At 40.0% G+C, this 11,500-nt stretch overlaps 1 protein-coding gene and 1 long non-coding RNA gene across 3 annotated transcripts; both read left to right on the top strand.

The window, feature by feature from the left end:
* Nucleotides 1-2,402: 2,402 nt before the first annotated feature.
* On the top strand, nt 2,403-8,932 carry LOC130910472 (class I histocompatibility antigen, F10 alpha chain-like). Its single transcript, XM_057827819.1, has 9 exons — nt 2,403-2,637; nt 3,653-3,919; nt 4,030-4,302; nt 5,410-5,706; nt 5,766-5,864; nt 5,941-5,958; nt 6,047-6,149; nt 6,222-8,310; nt 8,834-8,932. The coding sequence occupies exons 1-7, from the start codon at nt 2,571-2,573 to the stop codon at nt 6,133-6,135; spliced, it is 1,110 nt and encodes a 369-aa protein (XP_057683802.1). The 5' UTR covers nt 2,403-2,570; the 3' UTR covers nt 6,136-6,149; nt 6,222-8,310; nt 8,834-8,932.
* Nucleotides 8,933-9,501: 569 nt separating this feature from the next.
* On the top strand, nt 9,502-11,500 carry LOC130910474 (uncharacterized). 2 transcript variants are annotated; one of them, XR_009061870.1, is made up of 7 exons: nt 9,502-9,724; nt 10,331-10,391; nt 10,464-10,514; nt 10,715-10,783; nt 10,893-11,006; nt 11,090-11,160; nt 11,295-11,500. It is a non-coding gene; the product is annotated as an uncharacterized LOC130910474 (long non-coding RNA). The 2 variants fall into 2 exon arrangements; XR_009061869.1 differs by lacking the exon at nt 9,502-9,724 and having other exon boundaries at nt 9,731-10,391; nt 11,295-11,494.

Below are 11,500 nucleotides of genomic sequence, written 5' to 3'. Positions count from 1 at the left end.
ACGTTCACTCATTCAAAAACCAGAGGGTACGCAGGAATCCTTTCCGATTTTCGTGGCATTTACAGGTCACTTCTTGTTGAGTTTGAGTCACTGCCTATTCATTTTGGGGGGGATTCCGGGTCACTTCCTGTTCTGAAACACGAAAATCAACAGCAAATAGCCTAAAACGCCACCAAATTGTACTCATTGGTTGTGATTGACTGCCATTGGCGTCCCAAATGGATTGGACGTCTACGAATGATAAACTCAATTCATATCACAGCAGAAGGATGAAAAAGCTTGTTTTTTATATTTATTACTTGTATAGTAAAACAGTGTAGAAATATTTCCCGACCCATGTTTCGATAATGGTTATATCGCCATATGGAATATTGTAGCGAATCGCGAGCTCCCCAGAGGTTCCCACCCCTAATAGTAAGTTTGCAGTAATTTCCTACTAAAGACCAATAAATTGCTGATATTGAATTAATTTTATTCTTTAAATAGAATTTTAAACAAGAAACGTCACAACTGTCCAGTTTCGGCATCATTTCATTTCGTAATGGCGTACCGCACGCAGGCTATTTTTGGACCGTGACGTCGCATCGTAAAGCGGAAGTAAAGCCGAAGTGGGACATTATAGACCCGCCCCCGCAAAGACACAACGCAATTAGTGCTACTTTTCACCGGTAATCTTTCAAAAACGAACATGCCGATCACGCATTGCTTTTTTGGAACTTGTAGAAACGACTCTCGACATTACGACACATGAAGAATGTTTCTTCTTACGTTACCGGAAACCAAAAACTCGGGAGGAAAAAATGTGAAGACCGAATCAACTTGCGTGGACTTTAACACCAGCTCGGCGAATCCATTCACGTTTCATATGCAGTAAACATTATGTTGGGTTGGCATGGTCTTTCAGAGGACAAAGAGGTAAGCCATTTTTATATTTTTAACTTATTTTTTTAGCGTAACGTTGTGCCGTACTGCCTGTAGCTGAAAAGAATTACAATGGTATCTGACTGCCACTGTTACCATTTCTGTTATATATATATATATATATATATATATATATATATATATATTAGGGCTGTCAAAATTATCGCGTTAACGCGCGGTAATTATTTTTTTTAATTAATCACGTTAAAATATTTGACGCAATTAACGCACATGTCCCGCTCAGAAAGTATTCTGCCTTTTGGTAAGTTTTACAGCAAGGCTGTTTGCGTTGTCCAACAGCGAACTCTTGTGGTCGCTTTGCGACATGGTTTATTATTTTCTTCTTTTCTTTCTTCATTATGGCTGCACGACGTCTCGGGCTGATAATGTTGTGTTTATATGATCCTTGGACAAGATTTGTCCGTAAGTATGGTTGTTGTAAAGAATGTACATATTATGTTAGTAAGCGAAATGTTATATTTTTTGTATGAGACGCTTTTGGTTTATGTTTAGTGAACCTGTATAGCGTGCTAAGCTAACGTTGTTGCTAATGCAATGCTTGTGTACTTTTATTTTGTAGTTTTACGATGGTCTAAAGAGGACAATGGTTTGAGGCCATTTTATTAAGAAATCAGATGAAAAAGGAAGAAGTCTAATTATTAACGCGTCCTTCACTAGCTGTCTAGCTTTGGAAAAAGTAGACGCTTCGGAGTGAGGACAGCATAGACAGATTTAAATGACAGTAGAGTGAAATGTCCACTACAGTCCTTTTGTACCGTATGTTGAATGTATTTATCCATCTTGTGTCTTATCTTTCCATTCCAACAATTTATTTTACAGAATATATATATAATTTACAGAAAAATATGGCATATTTTATAGATGGTTTGAATTGCGATTAATTGCGATTAATTACGATTAATTAATTTTTAAGCTGTAATTAACTCGATTAAAATTTTTAATCGTTTGACAGCCCTAATATATATATATAAAACCCAACTTTAGTAAGGGGGAAGTGTAAATATATTATAGGATTAAGATGTGTTTTCATTGAAAAAATTAAAAGAGTTCGTTGGCTGTCACTGAGTAGCATTTGCGATCGCTACACAAAGCTAACTAAATTACACCCAAGAACGGTAAGAGACGTAGGACAACCACAGGATATATAAGAAAGACAGGGCTGATGGTAAAGGATAGCTTGTTGAAACAGGAGAATGTCATTGTCAGTCGCGTCGATATAAAAGCTAAAGCTATGCTTAGGTCGGCTCGTTTTTTTCGTCTTTTTCAGCCTTCGAAACTAAAGCCATCTCTTTAACTGAACATTTTTATGTTCTTCCACATCTTTGCAGTGAATTTGGCACCAGGCACATCATTTTCGGAGAAAATTGGTAGGTTTAACTCTGTAAACATTTCCCTCGTACATGATTTCCATTCATTTCCTATTAGGGACAAACGGTGTCTTGTCCTTACTTAGCAACATTAGCTAATGTCATGAATATTAATGAGCGGAAGTGACGTGTTGCTTGCGGTACGCCATTCACATTTGGCGAAAGTGAAAGCAAAGCGATGTTATAACCCAGCTCAGGTAAACGCTTCGAACACTTTGTCTGATATTCGGGGGTCGACGTCAGACGGAAAAGGAGGCAAAAATGTGCAAGATGAAGGAGTTGGTGGCACTTTTGCTTATGGCTGTGCAATTTCAAAACGTCAAGCCCGGTAAGTTCATTTCCTCATCATCTTGTTCGACTGTGACGCACTTTACGAAGCAACGCTCGCTTCAAAGTTCACCTCAAGATGTCAAGTGGAAGAATTCAAGCTCGGAAGTCCTGTTAGGGGGTAAAAAATAATGTTTCCACGTTCCAGTCATTTCCAATATCAACATTTTTGGTTTATAGTTTACCTCGTTCATGTACAAGGTGTCCCTAAAATTTTGAAATGGGCCATTCTTGTTCAAATACCTGCAAATTAGGGGTGGGAACCTTCTGATATGATTTGCGTTACAAGGTTCACGATCACGATGATCTCATGATATGGCGAAACGACAATTGTCGATACGCGGGTCAGGAAATCAATCGACTATTTTCTATTAGTAAAACAAGCAATTTGGAAGTGGAAAAATCTTATGTTTTAGCTCTTTCTTAAGTGCAACATTTCTGTAAATAAATAGTCACATTAGATTATTGCAGCAAACTAATGAGTGTCTTTCTGAACTCAGGACCTGTCATTGACAACAATAGACGTCCAATTCCTTTTGACTGGGAGGGGCGAATGAACGAACGTTCATTCGTCCCTCCCAGTCAAAAAGGAATTGAACGTCTAGCACCGTCAATGGCATTTGTGAGTTCAAATAAACACTATTTGAGCAGAAAATGTTGGTATTTTGCATCGATGCAAAATTTAGACACAATTTAAGCGTGACGTGTCATCGCAGGTGGCGCACATTTTTAACACTCGTCTCACACAATGGACCAATTTCTCTTCCAAATTTGAAGGAATAAAACGCACAATGCGCCTCGTTTCAGTGAGTAGTTATATTACTTTTTTAGATATTTGCATGTAAATTGATGTCCATTTTTTTGGACACGACACTCTTGTTTTTTTTAAATGAAAGGCTACATAAATGATGATGAGTTTGATGAAAGTGTTTTCTGGTGTTGCTGTGTTCCAATCTTTTTAAATGGGATGAATGGAAGATTTTAAGATGAACAAATGTTTTTGCTTTTTCTTTCAGTGATTCACACACTCAAGTATATCAACACAGCGTCGTCTCAAATTCCAAATTTCCCAGAGTTCTTGGCTGTCGGTTATGTTGATGGTGTTCAGATTACCTACTACGACAGCAAGAGTGGGAAATTAAGACCCAAACAGGACTGGATGAACAAAATCACAGCCGAGGATCCACCCTATTGGGAGAGAAACACACAGATCAATATTGGTAATCAGCAGGCGGCTAAAGTCAGCATTGAAAATGCCAAAGAGCGCTTCAACCAAACTGGAGGTTTGTCGCCGTCCAACTTTGGGGCATTTCAAGAGATTTCATGCGCCGGTCGCCTTTTTCAGCAGACGTCGGCTTATCTCTGGACATGCCGTCACGTGCCTTTCTCTCAGGTGTCCACATGGTCCAGAAAATGTATGGCTGCGAATGGGACGATGAGACCGGCGAGGTGGACGGTTGGCAACACTACGCTTACGACGGAGAAGACGTTATATCGTTTGATTTGAAGGAACTGAGGTGGATCGCGGTCAAGCCGCAAGCTGTCGTCACCAAACACAAGTGGGAACAATTTGATCTTCAATTCTGGAAGTATTACTACACTGAGGAATGTCCTTCCTACTTGAAGAGGCACGTTCGCAATGGGAAGGACTTCCTCATGAGAACAGGTACAATCTTTGCACACTGCTGCCTCCTACAGGAAGTTGACTCCCACGACAGCCTTTCCTTGTTCTCCCCTTTTCCTTCTCCACTTCTTCCATTTCTTCCCTTCATCTTTTGTCCTCTCACACACTCTCTCTCATTGTCCATCTTATTGTCCTCATGCTTTCCATCCATCTTTTCTCTCCTACATTCTCATTTCTTCCTAGTATCTTTTTTCCTCTCACATGTTCATTTTTTCCTATCATTTTTCATCTCACACATTCTTTTCATCGTTGGTCCTCTCACGTGTTCTCTCCAATTTTTTTTTCTCTCATTTGACTCTTGGGCTCTTCCATTTTTTTTTTACTTCCTCAGTCTTTTTAAATTTTTGCTCCCATGTTTTAACCATCTTTTCCCTCTCTCAACATCTTTTGTTCTTTCCGCTTTTGGTCCTTTCACACATTTTGGCTTGGTTAAGTCTATGTTTTGTCCTTCAATCTTCATTTGTCCTCTCACACATTCCCTTCATCTTTGCTTCTCTTGTAGATTGTGTCAACCATGCATCCTTTTTATCTCTGCCCTTTACATATTTTCTCTCTCACACTTTAGTCGTTGTTTCTTCTTTTCCTGTCCCTCTTTCTCCTCACACACTTTCACCATCTTTTGTCCTAAACTATTCTCTGTGTATGAGCCATATTCCTGATTTGTGTTATTATTTTTAATGTTACTCCTTACCACTAGGGCCTGTAAATTGTGTCTGTCCACTGACCTGGATTCAATTCAGCACCGATACGCTTAAAATGACAGCTAATCATTTCGCAGGTGTAGACGGGCAAAACAGTTTTTGACTGTGGCTTAGTGCATTTGACTCGAAAGGAATGTACTCATTTTGTTTGTTCCGTTGTGAAAATGTTTTTGAGTCTTTTGGTTTGTTACTTTTGTTTGGGTAAAGAGCATTTGAGTTAAGTTACAAGACGCCATCAAAATGAACTATTGGATAAGAGAAATGGACTCGCTGTGTATTCTACGCTTCTTCAACTGCACTGGGTGCACGTCATCACAAACTGCTAACTGTCATCCAGGATTAGACTGAGAATAGGATTTAGTGAGTACTCTCTGCACTTTTTGTCCAGAGCTTCCGCGGATCTCCCTGCTGCAGAAGACGTCGCGGTCGCCGGTGACCTGCCACGCCACGGGATTCTACCCCAGTGAGGCCGCCCTGTTTTGGAAGAAGGATGGCGAGCTCTTTGAGAACGTGGAAATGGGCGCTACCCTCCCCAATCACGACGGGACCTTCCAGACCACCGCCGACCTCAAAGCGGTGGACACCAACGCCAAATACGAGTGCGTCTTCCGGCTGGCCGGCGTCCCGGAGGACGTCGTCGTCCCGCTGGACCACGCGAAGATCCTGAGCAACGAACGCATTGAAGGTGAGTCGCAGGCTTTTGTCCTCGTCAAATGAAGACGTCAACTTTGTTGCTTTTTGAAGCGGAAGAAAGGAGGAGGACGGCGCTGGCCGCCACTGTACCTTTGGTGCTCATAGCCCTCGCAATCATCATTTTCGTCGTCGTTTTCAAATTCAGAAAAGGTAAGGGACGTTTACTCTTTCAGCAATTTCTTTTGTTGCCAATGATGACCACTTTGCTTGTGTATTTTGATTGCAGCCAAATACACCCAAACTGGTAAGTCAAAATCTTTCCTTGGAAGTTAGCAAAACCAAGGTGGAGGTCTGACGTCCACCAAATCTTTCCATTTGTTTGCCTTTTGCAGCCAATTCTGAGCAATCTTCCTCCAAGAGCGCTCCCGAGGCCGTTTCTCCTACCGCCGAGACCCCTTTAGCCGAGCCGGCTCCCGAGTGAGACACCTTTTCACGGTAAGTCTGACACGCTCGCTATGTTCTTCTTTGTAGGTCGTGTCAATATTTCATGTCCTCTTTTTCTTGAAGGCATTGGAAGACGATCGAGATGTTCCAACGCAAGCGCGAAAAGACGGGATTTCTTGTCCAATTGGGCCATATGTGTCATGGGGACTTTTGGGCTTCCTTTGGTGTATTTTGGGATGAAATTGATATATCGATGAGAATGATATATCGCAGGCTGCACGGCAGAGGCACCTTCACTTCTCAGGTTGTGGGGGCCATTCTAGTGGCCAGGTTGCAGGGACAAAGAATGTTCTTGGGTGTATGTATATAAATGTTAGGGAAATTGCACAACATTTTATTTGATGTTTCCTCTAGGGATGCAACGATACAGTTAAATCACGGTTCGGTGCGATTCAATATATTTAATGCTCTGAAACAAAAAATACAAGTTTATTATTTATTTATTTTTTGTGCTTTTTTTATTTTGCTAACAAGCAAAAATAACAATGCCATCATAGAAAGATGCATTATAGTTAGTGGTGCAACGGATCATGACTGGTCCGAGATCCGTTCGGATCGACGTCATCGGTTCGGCACACATGTGACCCGCGGATTGATTTCTGAGAAAAAAAAATTGTGCTCTTGTGTAGAGCGGAGAAAGAGGGGAGCAGAGTGCACAGCGCAGACATGACAAGCGGAGGAAAGGAGGAGCTTGAACGCCCCGCTACACTTAAATCCCCTGTATGGGTGCATTTTGGTTTCCCTGTCAAGTATGATGACAAAGGAAAAAGGTCAGTGGACAAAACCGCTGCAGTGTGTACGCATTGTGGCATAAGAAAGCCATATGACGGCAGAAACACATCCAGTATGTTCACGCATTTGAAGCGACATCACCCGGGTGTTTTACTGACCGAAGATAAAACAAAAGCTGGCAAACAACCGCTCATCACTTTCCTGCACAATCCGATCAGGCTAAAGCCATCACTAAAGCTATCGGTGTGTTTATAGCTGCACACATGAGACCATATTCAGTTGAGCAAAACCAGGGCTTTAAATACATGTTGAAAGTGCTAGAGCCACGCTACGACATCCCATCGTGCACACACTTTAGTGAAAGGATTGTGCCAAATCTCGACGAGGGAGAAAAGAAAAATGTTGCGAATGAACTATCCCGGGCGTCAACTGTTGCGCTCACGACGGACGGGTGGACGACCTGGGGAACGGAGAGTTATGTCAGTACCATCTAAAAGGGTGTTCTCAACAGCAGGGGACATAGTGACTGCCAAGAGGTCCACACAATCTCCAGACAATGTTGACATCCTTGTCTTTTTGAGGAAAAAAAAATCTAAAATTATAAGCCTGGGTTTCACTCTTCTTGTTTCAGGGAAGATGTCCTCTTATGTTCATTTTTGAGGTCTATTTTATTAATGGTCATTGGAACCAATATTAAAAGGAGAAGATGTGCATTTCTAAGTTGCTGTTGCACTTTAAGTTGTTATAATTTTGTTAAAAAGAAGATATTATGCCTTGTGTACTACTTTTATATATTCTAATTTAATAATTTCAATTTTCAATAAACAAACAAAAATTATATTTTAAACAATTTTTTTTTTTTTTTTTTGCTCCTACCGCTGATCGAAAAAAGGAGTAGCAGTGTTCAGAAGAAGCTGATCGAGCTGGGCATTTTGACCTGCACATCTGGTGCCAGCTTCTCTCCAGAAAGACCAAACATACCTCCCTGTCTGTATTTCTTGCTAATTTTGGATGAGATAAATCTAACTAAGTTGGTTGGGGGCTCGGCGAGCTTCTCTGGACTCTTGAGAGGAAAAACAGCTGTTATAACAGGAGACTAAATATGAACCGGGGCCGGATGTATGGGGGGGCCAGGGTGGGCACGGCCCACCCAGACGTGAGTCGTGCCCACCCAATCAAAATGACGGTGTTCTGTTATGTATAAAAGATTGATGGGTTTTGTGATTGAATACTTGAGTTTCTGAGAGGAGTCTGGCTGCAGCCCGCCTCTCTCAGTACCCTGCGCCGCTCTTCTCAGTACCCATCCCGCAGACAGGAAATGACGCAACACCGCAGCTCTCAGTCCCCTCAGACCGGAAATGTCGTCAACCCTTGCGACGAAAACAAGTTACGTTATTTCACCTCTCGCGAAAAAAACACGGTAAGTGGCCGCACTGAAAAAAAGTTTTTAAAAGCGTATGCATGTTTAAAAATGTTAAATAGTTAAACAACACTTGCGGTGAAAATATGAAGTGTTTATTCTGAGTTGAAAAGACTGTACTTATATCTAGTATTCTTAATGCAATTTAAATAATGTCTTCCTTTACTAACTGCATGCGACTTTGCTCTACTTATATTGTTTAATACGTACTGATGAATTCAGCAGCGAATTAGCTAATGCTGCTAATGCTTTTTACATTTTTTTTTCACAATGAACAGTCTTCTTTGTGTAGTTTTCATTATATTGCACGCTTATTTTTCATTATGTACATGCCTGCAATTCGCAGCTCGCTGTTTTTGTTGTTGTATGGTATTGTTGTTTTGCCTTCATTTGTTTTGTCTGGTCCTTTGTAGTTTGAATGTTGTCACATGATCCAAATAGGACAAGGTTGTAATTTTTTCTTGATATTGTTACTCTGCTTAGCTATATATTTTTTCATTATTTTGTTGTTTTTTTTTACTAGCTGCAAGATCACCACCCCATTGGGAAGAAACTAAATCACGACCCCCAAATGGTAGTCTTCCCATGCAGATACAGGGATGTCACACAGATCCAAATGGAAGTAAGTAGCATAAATAGTAATGTACTTTAGATTTTGGACTGTGCTGAACACTTTTTTCGATAGACATTGAACACTGTAAAACCCACTGTGCAGACAGGACCAATGGTGACAATATAAGACCATGCCGAGTTTCATGGACGGTTCAAACTCATCCTGCCCAGGAACGGCTGGTATGTTTTTATGTCTGAGACAAATGTTGTGCTCAGTGGAAATCTGGATAGGCTTATTATTCCTTATATTAGTTAACAATTGGACATAATTGATGATTTACTCTTTGTTTATTTAACCAATCAACATTCTCATTAGCTTATGCAAATCTTGAATATAAAGAGGCCAGAAATGGTGTTGATTGTCTAAAAAAAGAAAGTTTGATTGACACGTGCTGACTTTTGGAACGTTGGCCTGAACAATGAAATGGAATCAACTGTGAATTTTGAGGATTTAGTTTCTCTAAAGAACATAATGTCACTTGTATAATTAAGTAAAATGTAACTTTTTGTGTTTGTTTTTTTGCAGATATGAAATGCATATTCATAACTTGTCTAACAAGTAGCTCATTCAAAGGTATAAAAAAGTATTTTTTGGCGTGTGTAGGGTATTATTTTAACTATGTAGCCTACAGAATGCTTGTATGGGCTCATGTAGGTGTCTGCGTACGTTTGTATTTATATAACATATGTCCGTGTGTATAGATTATGTATTTTTCAGGGAAGGACCATATTTGTGGCTGACCCCTATGTTGTTGCAACATAGTGAAAGCCTACAGGATGTGACCCACACATGCATTTGCCTGTAAGGCTGATTAGTAACAACTACAACTTGGAGCATTGGTTCATTTTCAAAGAACAGTCAAATCATAACAAATTAAATGATCCAAATTCCAATTATTTGTGGGAAGAAAAACAGATCCAATCTTGAGATCAGAGAACTATTGTTATCTCTAATGAAATTCAGTAACCATTCATATTGGCATGGCGTTTCCATGATGATCCAGAATAGCCTTGTTTGGTTTTGAAGGTATGTTCCAGTCGATCCTTTTATGTTGCCCCTTCAATTAAAGCAGAATTGCACTCCAGATGATTCATCCAATCATTTGAAGCAAAATTCTAAAATGCCACTCTAAAATTGCGAATGTTTTGTTTCAAGGGCGTTGGCCCGGTCTCAACATTGGTAGGGACGAATATAATGCAAATAAGGTTGCTCAAAAGTTGGTGGGGACAACTTTAGCATCCTGAAAAGTTGGTCGTGTTATGTCCCTACCGTCCCTATGCAAACCTACGCCCTTGTTTTGTTTGCATGAATCATTTAAACCTGACTGGTTGGTGTTCTTATGCATGGAAACACGTTTGTAATTGTTTAACTACTGTATTTAATATAAACCTATATTTTCAATTGCAGAAAACGTTGACAGTCAATCAACAGGGGGACATGGAAAGAGAGGATTGGAAGTGAAATAGAGGTATTTGTAAAAGTGTGTATATTCATTGATTCAAAACTTGAAGGAAGTGACTCGGTTAAATTCTTACGTTAGGGTTTTTCGGGACAGCCATAGGGGAAGGACTGTGGCATCTTCATGTTGATGGTAGGTGAGTTTAACTGTCCAATTTTGTCCTCTGTTATATTTGTATTCATTTATCCATTTGTAGTATGCTCTTTGCACTGTTCTGGATGCTCTCTTTGAGTTTAACCATTGTAAAATGAAGTTCACCGAATCATTCAAATTGGGCTACAAAATATCCTTGTCGTTATTCTTTATTTACACTTGTTTTTAATTTTTGTTAGACTGATATGCCAACTCTGAGGAAGTGGTGGTGTATATTGCTAGCGGACAATTTCAAACTTGGGTGCATGGTAAGTCTTTGAAACTGTTGATATGGCATTCATAGGAAAGTAGGTGCACAGTACCTTAATTCTTTGTTGGAAAAAGTGGAATACTTATTTTTGTATTTTTTCAACTTAGGTGAGCCACAGGAAAGAGTTTGCCCATTGGACAGATAAGGCAAAAGCATTACTGCAGGGTGAAGTGCCACCAGTCTATCAGCTACAGAAGTGAAATTTGAATATAATTGCTGAGGTCAGCTTTTAAAGACTTTTTAGTGTCCATTACTCTGACGCACTTTTGAACATGTCCCCCTTTATTCACTGATTTATTTTTAGGAAGAGGTGCAACCACAGCTCCTTCAAGTTAGTGGTGGCCCACTCCAAAAAGATATGACGGGAAAAAAATGGTAAGATTGTTTATATACCTAGTTTAATGCAATGCCTGAAAAGAAAAATCAAGTATAAAATTAACAAAGCATCATTTTTATTTTACTTATGTAATATTCAAATAGCTCTTTTCTTTCTCTTTTCCAATGAACAGTTTTGGTAAAAGGACTGTGCAAGACTGCACAAAAGCCTCAGACAGGGCTGGGGGGGGGATTAATGCAGTAGGAGTTCCCAAGCATCCTGCAGATGGAAGAGGATGAGCACGAACTACAATGTCTTGGAGCCATTCAAGTTCTGTTTCAACCATCTGGAAGATGGATTTACCTTTTTTGAGGAGATTGTTGACCAAAGAAAATATCT

Source organism: Corythoichthys intestinalis, chromosome 22 (assembly GCF_030265065.1).
Source record: "Corythoichthys intestinalis isolate RoL2023-P3 chromosome 22, ASM3026506v1, whole genome shotgun sequence".
In the NCBI taxonomy this organism is placed as follows: Eukaryota; Metazoa; Chordata; class Actinopteri; order Syngnathiformes; family Syngnathidae; genus Corythoichthys; species Corythoichthys intestinalis.
This window is presented reverse-complemented; position numbering and strand designations above follow the sequence as displayed.